Source organism: Martes martes (assembly GCF_963455335.1).
Source record: "Martes martes genome assembly, chromosome: 14".
Classification (NCBI taxonomy): Eukaryota; Metazoa; Chordata; class Mammalia; order Carnivora; family Mustelidae; genus Martes; species Martes martes.
In genome coordinates, this window is record NC_137902.1 from 47,470,700 (window position 1) to 47,485,751 (window position 15,052).

The following is a 15,052-nucleotide window of genomic DNA, read 5'->3' on the forward strand; positions in this document are numbered from 1 at the left end:
GAACAATTTTTCCAGCATAGTAAGCACTCAGTAAATACTGTTGTTGTTGTTTTTTTAATCAGCTATTGTTTCTACCCGCTTTTAAGGTCCAAGAGAAATAGCATTTTTTTCATGAAGCCTAATCAGAGCACACTTGGGTTTGATATGCCTCCCGGCTCACATAGATGCTACAGTATTTAGCACAGGGCCTGACAGAAAGGTTCAGTAATTATAACCAAAACTCAGAAAATACTATAGGCCAGACACTTTTGTGAGTGCTGTTATTATAGGTATTGACTTGTTTAATCCACCAAAAGCGCTGAGGTAGGAACGGATAGGATATATCCCCATTTTACAGCTGGAGAAACTAAGGCCCCATATCAAGACTTAATACTTAATCGAACTGAAGTTTCATTCTCCCCTCCACTTCCCTCCCCTTATGTAACCTTTAATCAATCAAGGGAATTTCTTGGGCAACACCAGGAGGTAATCCCTCTTACCCTTTAGCTGGGCGATATTCCCTAAAACAACGCAATCTTTGCTAATAAATTCCTTTTCTTATACCCTCACTCTGCCTTTATTAAAAAACAAAACAAAACACTTTCCCTTTCCGCAGCTCAGCAGAGCTCCTTTCTACCTGCTAAATGGTTACTGCCCCATTCATGAATCCTTCTCTAAAGTCAATCCGATCTTTCAAATTACTCAGTTTAATTTTTATTAACAGCGACTAGTGTACGCTTAGGCCCAAAATGCGTAGCAGAGCTAGGACTTAGACCCAGGTCGTCTATCCCACAGCCCGCGCTCCTAAGTCCTGCGCAGTGCGGTTCCACACATCTTCATTAACGGAGAGGCAGAGCATCACTTCTCTCGGACTCGCGGTTATCGGAGGCGGAAGCATCACCTATTCTAACACCTTTCTCCTAAACCCGGGAAAGTGCCACTCAGATGGGGGTCTCCCAGCCCGGCCGGCCAGAGCCCAGCGAGCCCCGTTGCCGGCCTTCCCGAACCCGCAGGGGTCTTAGGGTCCCGGGAAGGAGGTGGGAGCGGGGAGCGGGGAGGAGCGCCCGCCCAAGCCCCGCCCCGCCTGCCCCACCCCCGCGCCGCGGAGCGCCCAGTCTCGCGTTCTCGGGGATGTGCCGCAACAATGGGGACGGCGGCGGGCGGTAAGGCGTACTTCCAGAGAGGCAGTCTGTTCTGGTTCACCGTCATCACCCTCTCCTTCGGGTATTACACGGTAAGGGCAGCTCCAGCGGAGCGCAGCCCGAGAGCAGCGGGCGGTCCCCCGAGCGCGGGACCCGCGTCAGCCGGCCGAGGGGTCGCGCAGGCGCAATCCGGCTCTGCGCGCCCAGAGCCCAGGGGGAGAGGGGACCAGGCCCGGGAAGAAGACACCGGCGCACTTGTCCGCGCCTTCCGCCTCTTGCCGCCATCCCGCGAAACCAGTTGTTCAGGCTTTCTCGGTATGGGAGTGGGGGCGGGCACTGCTCCCCATCCAAGACTAAGTAGGTCTTTCAAGATGGTGGTGACGAAGTCCGAGGTCGGCAGGCCTGCTGCCGCCTACTTCCGTCCGGCCAGACGTTTGCCTTCTCTGGTCACCGTCCTGGCACTGGGCTATTTCGCGGTGAGGCGTGCGGCTGGCGCGGCGCATCTCTTTTGGCCCGCCGGGCCCTCGTAGGGCGAGGCGCCCTAGTAGCGAGGTCTTGCGCCTGCGCCCCCGGCGGTTGCCTAAGTTACTAGCGTGAGCGGGAGGTCGGTGGGCTCGCGGGATGGTTTCTGCTCTAGCGTTCTTTCCTTGCGTCCTCGTCTCTCACGGTCACTACGACTCAGCCGAGAGAGAGCGGAGTTCACCGAGGGGGAAGTCACGCTGACAGGCTGCCGTGGGCCGGGTCGGGCAGGATAGGGCTTCCGAAGCAGAGTGCTCGAGGCAGTTGGGATCGTTTGGAAAACGGGGTTAGACCTAAAGGAGGGATAGGGCGTTTGTCAATGTCATGGCGTAGACGTGGAATTAAGAAGACAGGATCTCTGCTGAGAGGAGAAGCGACTTTTGTCCGGCCGACAGAGTTCGTTTAAAGGATGATAGGGAAGACACCTGGAAAAGTAGGTTGGGAACTAAGTTGGGGAGTGAGCTAAGTGAAGAGAGGCTCCTCTGTTTAGATCTTGACCAGGAGATCCTGGACACTGGGGATTAGAAATGTGTTGTCTGAGTCCACAGTGGTGTTTGCTGTCAAATCTGCTCTCCTTGGCTCTGATTTCCTGACACGTAAAATGGTGTTGGACTGAAATGTTTCAAAGGTGCGTTTCTGTTCTACGGTTCTGTGTTCCTGACTAGTAAATAGATGGAGGAAAGCTTTGGGGACTGCAAATTGGGATACCATGGAGCTGGCATTATTGGGATATTATGGAACTGGGTAGTATGCAATTTAGGTTATTAGGGAGCTAGCAGGTGCTGCCCCTTCCTTTTGGTTTTGGAGGGTGCAGTGATATTTTATGCTTTCTTTAAATTTGAGATGCATAAGACATAATGGGAGAAGGAGTACAGCTCTTGGCTGAGATCTGAATGGGACAGTCTAAGGGAGAGATAAGATACTCCCCCTGGAATAGCTTTTAGAAAACAGCAGAAGTGGAGAATGGAAGCACAGATGACTTAGTTCGGAGATTGTTTCGTCACTAGTTTTTTCTTGTAGAATCGGGATTGTTTCATAGTCTCTCAAAAATAAACATTTGCCGATTTAGGTGACTTAATAGGTATTTTGTGTCTCTGATTCTCTTGCAGTGGGTTGTTTTCTGGCCCCAGAGTATCCCTTATCAGAGCCTCGGGCCCTTGGGGCTCTTCACTCAGTACTTGGTGGACCATCATCATACCTTCCTGCACAATGGGTAAGAGGGCTCTGGAAATGGGATGTGGACCCCGCAGCTCAGTCCTGCTAAAGATCTAGAAGGCCTACAGTTGCCTTAAGCTATGTAAGAGTGTTGCTGGTTCACATGAAGGCACCTTTTTGAGGTTTCTGTGTTAGATTTCATCAGCAGATAACCATCACCTTAAACTAGGCTGACTTTGTTTCAGGTATTGGCTTGCCTGGCTGATTCACGTGGGAGAGTCCCTGTACGCCATGGTTTTGTGCAAGTAGGTGTTTTTAATAGCGCTTTATCGTTTTTCTCTTGGTATCTAGTATAAGTTGAGAGTAGCCACATTTAAATAATTCATGCGTTTGTAGGCCAAGAGCGTTCTCAGGGTAGAGTTGAATCTCCACACCTAATACTGAGCCTAGCCCGGAAGGAGTACTCAGTAACTGTTTAATGAATGGATTCATTTTGTTTGTGTTAGTTAATTAACTACTTAATTTAGACTATTTTTTCTCATTAAAAAAATTCTCTGTATATTCTCCACCTGTAGCAAAAGATTTGGAGGTTGCCTTCTAGTTTGAAAAAGAGCCAGTGTATTGACGTAGGCCAGTGATTCTCAGTCCTAGTTTCACAACTGACTCACCTGAGTAGGTGAGTCAGTTTTTGAAATATACATGTCAGGTGTCCAGACCCAGAGATCCTGACTGGGGAGGCCTTGCGTCTGAAACGGGAATCTGTCATTTTTTCCCAGCTTCACAAATAACTCTGGGATGCATTGCAAGTTAGAAAAGCCTCCCAGCTCAACCCTGTTTGCAGGTGCCAGTGTAAGTTAATACTATGTGAGGGTCCTAGGAAAGATTCTCTTGACATGAGTACTTCATGTAAGCCTGTGCAGACAGTCTAGTGACGTGAAGAGGTGGTTATAGTAATGCCAGATTACTTTGCAGTTAACTTCTGGTCAAGATGAACTATGACCTGTATTACGGTTGTATTGCTTCTAAAAGGAAGAGATAAGATACTTCAGAACGGAGCGCCTGGCCTGGGTGGCTCAGTTGGTTGAGCGACTGCCTTTGGCTCTGGTGGTGATCCCAGAGTCCCGGGATCGAGTCCCACATTGGGCTCCCAGCTCCACGGGGAGTCTGCTTCACCCTCTGACCTTCTCCCCTCTCATGCCCTCTCTCTCTCTCAAATAAATTTAAAAAAAAGATACTTCAGACCAACCATGTTTTAGTAATAAAAGTAATATTTATTGAGTGCACACTATGCCAGACACTTGCTAAGTGCTTTTAAGAAATGATGTTACTCTGTCTTCCCGTTCTCTGTCTTCCCGTTTATCTCCCTAGGAGAGGAACAGAAAGCAGCTTTGCTCCCTCTCAGGCCTCTCCAGGTCCTCTCACCCTGTGGGTTGTTGTCTGCCTCCCACCCTACCCCGGTTACTGATATTGCCAGTCACTATTGGATACCCTCCAGTCTAGTCCAGTCTATTTATTAAAAGCATAAACTGGTACCTAAGTCACAGTGTCTTTTCTCATCCAGCTGGGGCTCAGGAGCCTGCTATGGGGAAGAGAGTATAGTTGGTGGCTTCTCTCTCAGGCCCCCTCTCTTTTTCCTATTTGCTAGCAACAGCAGCTTGTGGCCCGTTGGGGTGGGAGCAGTTAGGGGAAACAGGGTCAGGCGGCTGGGAGCTATGGATGTTGCACACCGGGTGGTGGCTTTTTTTTTCTCCAGGCGTCCTGGTGGAGTTTTGAGAAGCCAGCCATCATTAGAGATCCCCCTTCTGTAGTTCCCTTGATGGTTCCTTCAGATGCTTCCTCCAGCCTGCCACGGGCTGTTTCCTCTTAGGATCTCTGATTGGGGGGAGTTTTTCCCTCCCTCCCTCTCTCTTTCCTTCCTTCCTTCCTTCCTCCCTCCCTCCTTCCCTTCCTCCCTCCCTCCCTCCCTTCCTTCTTTCCTCAGAGCGAGAGAGCACAAGCATGGGGAGCAGCAGAGGGAGAGGGGGAAGCAGGCTCCCTGCTGAGCAGGAAGCCCTCTTTTTCCATGTCTGGGCCAGTGAATTTACCTCATTCATTTTCTTGGTGCACAGTATTCTATGATGTGGATGTGCCTTAGTGTATTTCACAAATCCCCCCCTCCCCCGTAGACTTTTAAGTCTCTCATTTTTATTATTATAAGTAATACTGCAAGAACATGAATTTCTCATACATCGTGGCCCTTCCGTTATTGCTGATTAAAGGAAAAGCTTTCAACATTTTGCCTCGTGTTTTTTCTAGGGTCATGCAGACCACCTCTGTCAGAATAAAGAAGTTCCATCCTATTTCTGAGTTTGCTGAGAACTTATATTCAGAACGGAAGCATTTTTCAAATGCTTCTGCATTTATCAGGATGATCATATGATTTTTCTCCTTTAATCTGTTAGTACAGAAAATTGTGTCATTTCTGCATATATTGTTTTTAAATTTTGTTTTAAATTAGAAGTCATCCACGTAAGACTTTATATACAAATGAGACTAGCAAGCCATTCACTGTAGTTGGGTCATTTTCTTTTGAGCTTTGTTTTAAGTGGTTTAGCTTGAATGACTGCAACAAGGTGTTTATTATTACTACGTGCCAGCCTTTTACTATGTACTTTGTGTATGTTATTTCATAAATCATCTCAAAACTTGCTGAGATAAATACTGATCTTCCTATTTTTCTTTTTCTTTTTTTTAAAGATTTTTATTTATTTATTTGAAAGAGAGAGCACAAGGGACGGGGAGAGGGAGAAGCAGACTCCCAACTGAATGGGGAGCCTGACCAGGAACTCAATCCCAGGGCTCTGGGATCATGATCTGAGCTGAAGGCAGACACTTAACTGACTGAGCCCTGATACTCCTGTGTTTCAGAGGAAACAGATTCTGAGAGAGAATGAGTGACTTTCCCAGCGTCACAGCCAGTTGTTGACAAGAAAGAATTTCCATTGGCTCTACCTTCAAAACACCTCCTCTAAAGCCATCCTGGTTCTGGAGCTTTTTAACCCTATCTGCTCTTCAGAATCTCATGAGAAATGGTTTAATAATATCGTGCCCTAGGCATTAGCCACACTGCATCCGAGGGAAGAGTGTACCATCCTAAATGCCCAAGAAAAATGAAAATAAACCGTGCGAGTTTAGAAGCTGGAGGAAAATGGCAAAATAAACCTAATGAAAGTAAATAGAAGGAATACTTTTTTTTTTTTTTTTTTAATGGAAGACAGTAACTCTTATGAAACCGCAACATTAAAATTCTGGTGGCTAAGTTTTTCTTTTTGTTTTTTTTTAGGTCTAAAGGCATCACAGATGGTCGGGCTCAACTACTCTGGTTCCTACAAACTTTCCTCTTTGGGATAGCATCTCTCTCCATCTTGATAGCTTACAGACCAAAACGCCAGAAACAGACTTAAAGAAGATATCCAAAAGCTTTCTTTACACTTTTGACGTTCAGCTGCACTGTTTTGGGGTGAGGAGGGGGATGCTGAGTGTACTTATCTTTCTACTTTTCCAGAAATTTAAGACCCTCTAGTTATTCATTATTCTTTCATATGCTCTGGTTGAGCTTGACTAGATGATAGGAAAGGGTTTAAACTTCCCAGTTCTGTAGACTCACCTGTTTGGCCAAGGGCTTCCAGCTACCTTCTTGAGGTTCCTGGCCGTGTTCGTGCTCCTTGTGTTATCTGGTTAAAGCTTGTACTAAAACGGCTTCTTGGTATAACTTTGCTCCCACCTTCTGACCAAGACACCATACCCTTACTGCCCCATCTTAGCTCTCCTTTCTCCCAATGTTTTCCACCTTTCTGAACCAAAACAGAGTGACATTTCCACAGCACATCAATTCCACATGCAGTAGGCACCTGGGAAGCAGGATCTTATCCTCTCAAACTTCCATCTCTCACACACCAAGAAAGATAAGGAAGATAAGCAAGTGCATGGAATGGGCCAGGCCCAGCAGTAACCTGTGCCCAGAGGACACACTGGGTACCTAGAGGAGAGGATTGGAAATGCCTTCCCTGATCGAGCTGGCCAGAAGCCATCCTTCTCTCCGCATGGCCCCGAGGACACAGCACTCTGTGGTGTGCAGGGGTCTGATGGCCACTGCTAGATGGCTCCTTCCAGTCAGGATCACATCTTAGCTTGATTTTTTTTGTTTCAGCACCCATCCCATTGCCTTACACACAGGTGTTCTGTCAGTGTTTTCTGAACCACAGACCGAAAACTGTATTAACTTTCCATTTGCTCAGTATCATTCCAGTTGTTCTATGAAAACTATAGAACCTACTCAGTGTATTCTCTTCGCAAAGAGAAGCACAGGACTGCCCTTGACTGGTGGTGCCCCCTTTCTCAGGGTCCCTGGTAGGAAACCTGTGTCTTTTTCACACTTGCCTATTCTTAGTCATTTTCTCCAGACTCTGTAGCATCTCCCTCCAGCTCCGGCTTACTCAAACACAGCTGTTCCTGAGCTAGAAATTCGAACTGGAAGCTAGTGACTACCTCTCCCATTCACCTGAGTAGACCTTTTTAACTACTGACTGGTCAGGGCAGGAGGGTCACTGACTCTGTTTCCTGACCTTGGCAGAATGACTCTGTCACCTGGGAGCCACTAGGGTTCGTTTCTTGGAGGACCACCTAGGCGGTCCCTAGTTCTCTAAGGATTAGACCGTATTTTCCTTCTATGATGCAGTAGGGCACATTTTCTATTTTAAGCAAACATTTATGAGAGCCCTTTGCCACCAAAAAGAGACCCCCAAGTAAAAGTACAACCCTGAAACATTCTGGACTATGAATTGCTTTTGGGGGAGATGACTTTCTACAACTAAATTTCAGTTTTTCCTATTTTTCTTGTCATGAAGGTATTGCCTTTTGGTAGAGAAAAAAAAATTTTTTTAAGATTTTAGTTATTTGACAGAGCACAAGTAGGGGGAGTGGGAGAGGGAGAAGCAGGCTCCCCGCTGAGCAGGGAGCCCAATATGGGGCTCAGTCCCAGGACCCTGGGATCATGACCTGAGCCAAAGGCAGACGCTTAACCCACTGAGCCACCCAGGTGCCTCAAGAAGAAAATTTTTAACCATCGAGTTAAACATCATAGAAATCCAACAGAGTTTTTAAAAGCATGGTCCTCTTGAAAAAGAAACAGTAATGACAGTAATATGAATGGTGACAGCAACACTATGGCAGATTATTGAGTGAAATTAACTTGAATAAATGCTGTGAATTGTCTTCTCTATTCAAATGCTTTTTTTGTTTGTCCATTTTGTTATACTGTCATTTGATTCTGCTTTTTTCCAAGTAGATTCTATTATGGAACTGTTTGTACAGTTCAAATATCAAGACTTTGTTCATTGATAAGGTAGCATGCCCTCGTTGTAGAGCACATGACCCTCGTTATGCTTATAGAGCTGCCCCAAGCCCACTTCACTCTGCACACACTGTCTCATGGGTGGACATGAGTGTCTCCTTTCATTGCAGCATTTGTCTTCCTTTCGTTTTCATTTTTATTTGTTTAGCACCTGATGCAATCCATGCAGCAAGTGAGAGGCGTACTTTTGCTTTTTAAATGCCAGAAGTATAAAATCCTATCATCTCATTTGGGGTATTATCATGACTTACAGCAAAAAAGAATCTTTTTTTTTTTTTAATTTTTTAAATTTTATTTATTTGACAGGCAGAAATCACAACTAGGCAGAGAGGCAGGCAGAGCGAGAGGAGGAAGCAGGCTCCCCGCAGAGCAGAGAGCCCGATGCGGGGCTCAATCCCAGGACCCTGGGATCATGACCTGAGCCGAAGGCAGAGGCTTTAACCCACTGAGCCACCCAGGCGCCCCAGCAAAAAAGAATCTTAATGAGCAAATGGTGAGGGTCGTTTTATAGGCGCATAAACTGCATCCCATCGAGGTGAAGTAAGCCATCACACAGAGTCCAGACTCCAGCTGGAGCTTGTGTTTCTCTTGTCCTCTGCAGCCCAGGAGCGTAGACATTAAGTTTGTGAAGCAAAAAATGAACAGAAATGGAGACACTGTCTTCGTACTGAAGCTGTAATGGGGACGTGGGAGAAACATCCTTGTTGAGTTCCAATGAGAAAAGGCCAGAGGCATCTCAGTGGAAGCAACTCAGGAAGGCAGACAAATTAAACTGTTTTCTTACCTTCTGCCCCTACCCTGAAGATGTCAGGAGCACGTATAGTTTGGAAGAACAAAAAAGACCGATGGAAAAACCCATGACTAATGACCTCAGCACTTCAAGGTAATAGGCCAGTGTGCAGTGTTTCTTTGTAAACATCTTGCTTGTTCAGGACCCCAAGCGAGCCATGTCTAAACATGTTTTTTAAGCCAAGGTTTTAAAACAAGGCTTGGGCTTAAGAGGTCGTATTCCAGATATGTAAAGAGGTTCTTGAGCAAAACAACTTGCCATCCGAGAGCCCTACATATTCACGCGGAGGGTCTGAAAACACAAAAGAGAAGTTGGAGAACCTGCCTTTGATAGAGAACACAGTGCGGTCACATTTTTTATCTCTGCCTGGGCCCTTTCTGGAGCCTTGTTAATCAAAGCTCTTAGTTCAGCATACATGTCAGTTATCTCGTTCCCTTATTGGCACAGGCAAAAAGTTGCTAGTAGGGCAGCAGGGTAATAAATTTGTAAATGTATGAGACCTCTCAACAAGGCGGAGTATCCACATCAAATTAGGAATGTTGGACAGTGAAAAGCTATAATTACTTCACACTTCTCTATGACGAAGAATCTGTCCTGATCCCACAGTGGATACTTGAAAATCCTATCCAAAATATTGTATTTGAAATTTCTTCTTTCTTAAAAATAATTTTGTCAGAGCGAGGGAGCAGCAGGCAGAGGAAGAGGCAGGCTCCCCGCTGAGCAAGGAGCCCAGTGTGGTACTCAATTCCAGGACCCTGGGATCATGACCTGAGCTGAAGGCAGATGTGTAACAGACTGAGCCATCCATGTGCCCCCTCCCCATATTTGTAATTTCTATAATCATTTTAAGGTGGCTTCTAAACTTTCTTAATAGGATTGAGTATATTCATTGCCTCCTTTTTGTTTGTAGTGAATCATGAAGGTGGATTAGGGAAAATGCGTTTGGCACCCTAATACTATTCAGGGAAATGTTCATGACGGTGTCAGGGGTGGGAGAGTCTCCATTGTATGCATGGAGGTCTTGGTCCTTGGATGCCCCATGAAAAGATTTACGTAGGTTACTGTGCTCCAATAAAGACAACCAGTTCCGGATAGTAGCAAGCACAAAGCAGTTTATTACAGCAAAGTGTGCTCTCAAGGTGGGAGAGCAGGCGGGTTCCTTGAAGTTGTTTTGGAATTGGATATTACTGGGTCTATCTGGGCTGCAAAGAGCTGTGAAGTACAGTGGGGTGGTCTCTATAGGAGGCTGCTTCCAGTGTTTTGGGAAACTCCTCCCACAGTTTGGGTGGGGAAGTTTTTGACCCTGCAAGCTTGGTTCCAGAATGGTCTGGGGAGGCTTTCTCTGGCGGGGCAGGGCTGTACCCGCAATGCAAGTGCATTACAATGAGTCTAGGGGTTACCTTGGGGCAGAAATGGAAGAGGAGAGCGCATGTTCTGCACCTGTGGCTCCTGATCTATCAAGCCCAAGGTCTTGGAAGCCACAAGGTCAGGTTATTGAGATCCCGGGCTTACAATGTGTAGCATTTTTTTAATCACCCTCCCTGCCTCCAGCTCTAGTCTCTATCATTCCCCTTCAAGGACTTGGGATTTGGCTTCAGGGGCATTCCTTCCACTGCTCAGATCTAGCTTTTCTCTAATGAAAGAACTTCTCACTTTTTCTTTGTACAAAGCTGTTGCACGAGATGTTCCTAGTAAACAGAAATTAGTTAATAAAAATTGCCACTAAAATTTGAAATCTTGACGTTACTATAAATGAGGGTAATGGCATCTATAATATAGAGAAGCATTCCCTAGGCCTCAGGCATGTGGGGACCACCCCCACAACACTAGTCGTGTCTACACTACACCATGAAACCTTCCCTAAGAAGAAAAAAAGAGGCTTAGTTAGCTTTTGTATAAGGTTTCTGTGCATATGGAAGAGACAGGAAAAGGACTCATACAGTTTACTCATAAATACACTGAAAAATACAAAAGTATATTATGTTATATATTTATTATATTATTATTATATATCCACAAATACACCTTTTTAAGGATATTCTAAGAAAAAAGAAGGCAACAGGGAAAATTCAATCTTATTTATTCTTTTATCTACCCTTTATTTACCCTTACCAATAACAGATATCATTAATTTTGATTTATCCCTCCTGTGTGTAATTTTGCAAATGAATGCAAATACATATTTTTTTTTTTTAGATTTTTTTTTAATTTATTTATTTGACAGACAGATCACAAGTAGGCAGAGAGGCAGGCAGAGAGAGAGAGGGGAGGAAGCACGCTCCCTGCTGAGCAGAGAGCCCGATGCGGGGCTCGATCCCAGGACCCCGGGATCATGACCTGAGCTGAAGGCAGAGGCTTTAACCCACTGAGCCACCCAGGCGCCCCGCAAATACATATTTTTATTTTGCCTTTTCCTTAGTTCCTCCAATAGATACCCACCATGGAGTAGATTTTCCAGACAAAAATGGGCCAAGGCTCTTTCACAAAACATCTGACATAGGATTTGGGGGGCCCATCCCCGGGAAAGTGGTATATCGAGCTAAGAACGAAATTTTGAAAAATTTTCCACTTTCTAACCCTCTAGAGTTCTCTAAAATCTCAATGAAATGAAACTGTTCCCCTGATATAACTTCAGAAAACCTAAGTTGAATTAATTAACTTTCTTACTACTGGGAAATGAAATCATCCAAAAAAAAGACAAGATCTAATAAAGAAAATGCTCCTTGGGGCACCTGGGTGGCTCAGTGGGTTAAAGCCTCTGCCTTTGGCTCAGGTCATGATCCCAGGACCCTGGGATCAAGCCCTGCTGAGCAGAGAGCCTGCTTCCCGCCCCACTCTCTGCCTGCCTCTCTGCCTACTTGTGATCTCTGTCAAATGAATGAATGAATGAATGAATGAATGAATGAAAAAGCTCCATAAGAGGTAATCTTGTGGGGGTGCCTGGGTGGCTCAGTTGGTTAAGCATCTGACATTAGTCAGATCATCAGGTCATGATCTGAGGGTGGTGAGATCGAGTCCCACATCAGGCTCTGCACTGCACGTGGAGCCTGCTTAAGATTTTCTCTCTGCCCCTCCCCTGCTCGAGCTCTCTCTGGGAGGGGGGGGGAAGGAGGGAAATTTGCAGGTACTTTACTTTCCAAAGTAAAAAACACAGCAACCCTCTGAGAGAACCAATTAAATAGTAAGTCACATTGCAGTCCTTTATTGTTGTTTCTGCCGAAGAGTGAAAGGCATCACAGTGGAATGGAGTAGGGTCCTTGGCTTTTGAGTGACTGCTCTGTTCACATTGTTACCCAGTACTTATTACCTATGTCACCATGGGTGAGTTTCATCGTCCCTTTGAGTCTCTGTGTCTACTCCCTTATTTTATTTCCTCTTATCCCCATGTCCCCTCTGCTCCCATTCCCAGGCAACAATTCCAGCCTGTTGCCGTGCATGCCTTCTTGCAAAATGTACATTATTGTTTTGTGAGCAAGTATCTTTAATGTTAATGAATCATATTGTGAAATATTAGGCCTTAAAGACCCAATCATGTTGCAGTATGTCCGTTACCACTAAAATCTGGCTTCTTGAGAAGGACTTCAAGGACAGTGTGAGTTTGGTAACTTAATCTGATTTTCATTTACTATCTAACAATTTGCCAACAAGAGCTAAGTTGCTCACATTCCACGTTGCTCCCTTGGAGGGGGAAAAAATCTGTCTCCAATACAGTGTGAGAAGCAGCTGGAACCTATCTGTCTGTGAGTAAGACAGGTAACAACAGAAAAAGAAAGTCCAAGCTGGCCAACTAGCAGAGCTCAACTTGGATGCCTCCAAAAATCTACCTTAATTTTGCTCAATTTAGAATGGCATTAAACGACACAGGATATGAGCGAAAATTATGCTTGTAGTCCACTCGTAATCAGAATGCTGGAACGGGCTGCCGAAATTTTCAGCGGGACACCCCACTTATCTTACATTAAGGAGAAACTGAGTGCACGTGACCACCAATGTCAACCAGACAATTTGAGGGCAGACCTAGGTCTCTGATTCCTCCGTATTTCATGAAGCTGCCTGCCAGCAGTGTTGGACGAAAGGTTGTTCTCAACAGCATGCCTCACCGCCCAAATATTTTACACATATTGTCCAAGAATGGTGCATGAAGAGTGAGAAATATTTCCATCCCTGTTAGCTGCCCTAAACCCCCACATACTGCCCATGGGATGAGTGCCTGCCCTTGATACTGTCCCCATAGCAATGTACAAACACTGCGAACACTCTGCAGACCTAGGGGTTTTCTTGCCATTGATGGAAGATGCAGCAATAATATGTTGCATATGTGGACGGAATGGGGGCATTTATAGCATTGACCAAGCTTTCACATCTGCACTCTTGGTGGGGCTTATGCTGGGCTTATGCTCTGGGTATTACAGAACATTTCCTAGGAAACTGAAAATAAATATATTATGGAATTCAGTGTTCCGTGTGTCACTAGTGTTGTCCTGGTGGCCTGTCACGCCTGTTGCAAAATACACTGTTGGCCGCAGGCCTGAATTCCTTAAGGGGTCCCACGATATCCTTTGAAGCTGCAGGGGTCTCACAGAAATGGCTTCTATGTTGATAATAATAAGAGCAAATGTTCACTGAACTCTCCCTGTGAGCCGGGAATTATGTTTAGAGCCTTGCTTGCATTTTTTCCTTTAAACCTCACTAACCCTTAGGAAGTAGGCGCTACTCCCATTTTCCCAGTTAAAAAACTGGGGCCTAATGAAATTGTGTAGCTCTCTAACAGAGCAAGGGAGTGACAGAACCGGGAATCAAGCCTGGATCCCTGTGAGTCCAAAGCCAATGCTTATAATGTGCGTTCATGGCCCTTTGTTTCTGGATGACAGATGTAAACGTAGCATAAAATCATTCCTTGGTGTTAATCTGTTCACAGTGAAGTACACGGCTCCATGAAATACATATTCAAAATGGACTCCACCATCTAATTCCTTAGCTGGAAAGTTTTCCATCTGTACTTCAAGCAAGGGATCCATTTGAAATATCTCTTTGAAATGGCATCAAGTAGAAAAGACATTTCCATCTGAACATGAGTCTGACCAAGGACTGGCTAGACGCCCCTGGGGAGACAACCCCAAGCAGGTCAGCTGTAATCAGGACACCCAGACCAGGGGGAGCAGGGAGGTAAATGGACACTGGCCTTGTGGCCTGTAAGCCAGAGACCAGGCATCCTTAAGCAGGATTAAGGTGGAGATTAAGAGGCCACTGGGGCTAGAGGGGGCTGGGCCCAGGAATAGAGCAAAGCAGAATCATCCCTGTGATACTGAGGCAGGGGGAAGGGATTGTCTTGCAGAATGTAGCAAGGACAACTTGACCTTCATCATTTAGAAGTTCCAAAATAGTTCTTATCCTGGGGTCCACGGATGTATCAGTGAGCCTTTAATATTGCCTGGGATCCGAAGAGACCGCATGAACAGAGAGCCTGGGGCCTACAGGAGTTGTTCTTTGGGGAGGGTTGGGGACACTGGTGGATGCGGCACCAAGGCTCTCAGATGCACTAAGGAAAATGGACTTGGTAAGACCAGAAGGCAGAAGAGGATAGCAGCTGCCAAATAACACTGAACAAATCAACAAACCTCTCAAACCTGGGTTTCCTCTTGAGGTGGTTAAACTAGATGATTTATAAGTTTCCAGCTTTAAAATTCCTTAAAATTCCAGAAGCACTATTCAGTAGTGAAACAATTTACTTGGGTAAGTAGTGAGTTCCCCATCACTGGTAGTATTCAAGAGGAGTGAGAATAGCCCCTTGCCTGGTATGGCTCTAGAGAGAATTCCTACATTAGGTAGGAAGTTAAGATTTGACTTTGAATAATAAAAACAATAATAATATTATTAATTATTAATGTTATTAATACTCACAGTAATGTTAATTATTATTGATTAGGTCATATGTGCCCAGCACTGTTCCAAGCATTACACACATCTTTTTTTTTTTTTTTTTAAGATTTTATTTATTTATTTGAGAGAGAGACAGTGAGAGAGAGCATGAGCAAGGAGAAGGTCAGAGGGAGAAGCAGACTCCCCATGGAGCTG

The 15,052-nt window shown here is 45.4% G+C and overlaps 1 protein-coding gene across 2 annotated transcripts; it reads left to right on the forward strand.

Moving 5' to 3' along the window:
- Positions 1-1,081: 1,081 nt before the first annotated feature.
- Positions 1,082-8,055, forward strand: TMEM254 (transmembrane protein 254). 2 transcript variants are annotated; one of them, XM_080822369.1, is made up of 4 exons: positions 1,082-1,213; positions 2,750-2,853; positions 3,041-3,100; positions 6,118-8,055. In XM_080822369.1, exons 1-4 carry the CDS (start codon positions 1,124-1,126, stop codon positions 6,236-6,238), a joined length of 375 nt encoding a protein of 124 aa, XP_080678495.1. In that variant the 5' UTR covers positions 1,082-1,123; the 3' UTR covers positions 6,239-8,055. The 2 variants fall into 2 exon arrangements, with proteins under 2 accessions (XP_080678495.1, XP_080678494.1); XM_080822368.1 differs by lacking the exon at positions 1,082-1,213 and adding an exon at positions 1,428-1,597.
- Positions 8,056-15,052: the final 6,997 nt, after the last annotated feature.

Excerpts from the sequence above, each read along its gene's own strand:
- TMEM254 (XM_080822368.1), top strand. The coding sequence starts at position 1,439 with ATGGGAGTGGGGGCGGGCACTGCTCCCCATCCAAGACTAAGTAGGTCT. Across the intron at positions 2,854-3,040 it reads CATACCTTCCTGCACAATGG|GTATTGGCTTGCCTGGCTGA; the intron begins GTAAGAGGGCTC and ends ACTTTGTTTCAG. Across the intron at positions 3,101-6,117 it reads TACGCCATGGTTTTGTGCAA|GTCTAAAGGCATCACAGATG; the intron begins GTAGGTGTTTTT and ends GTTTTTTTTTAG.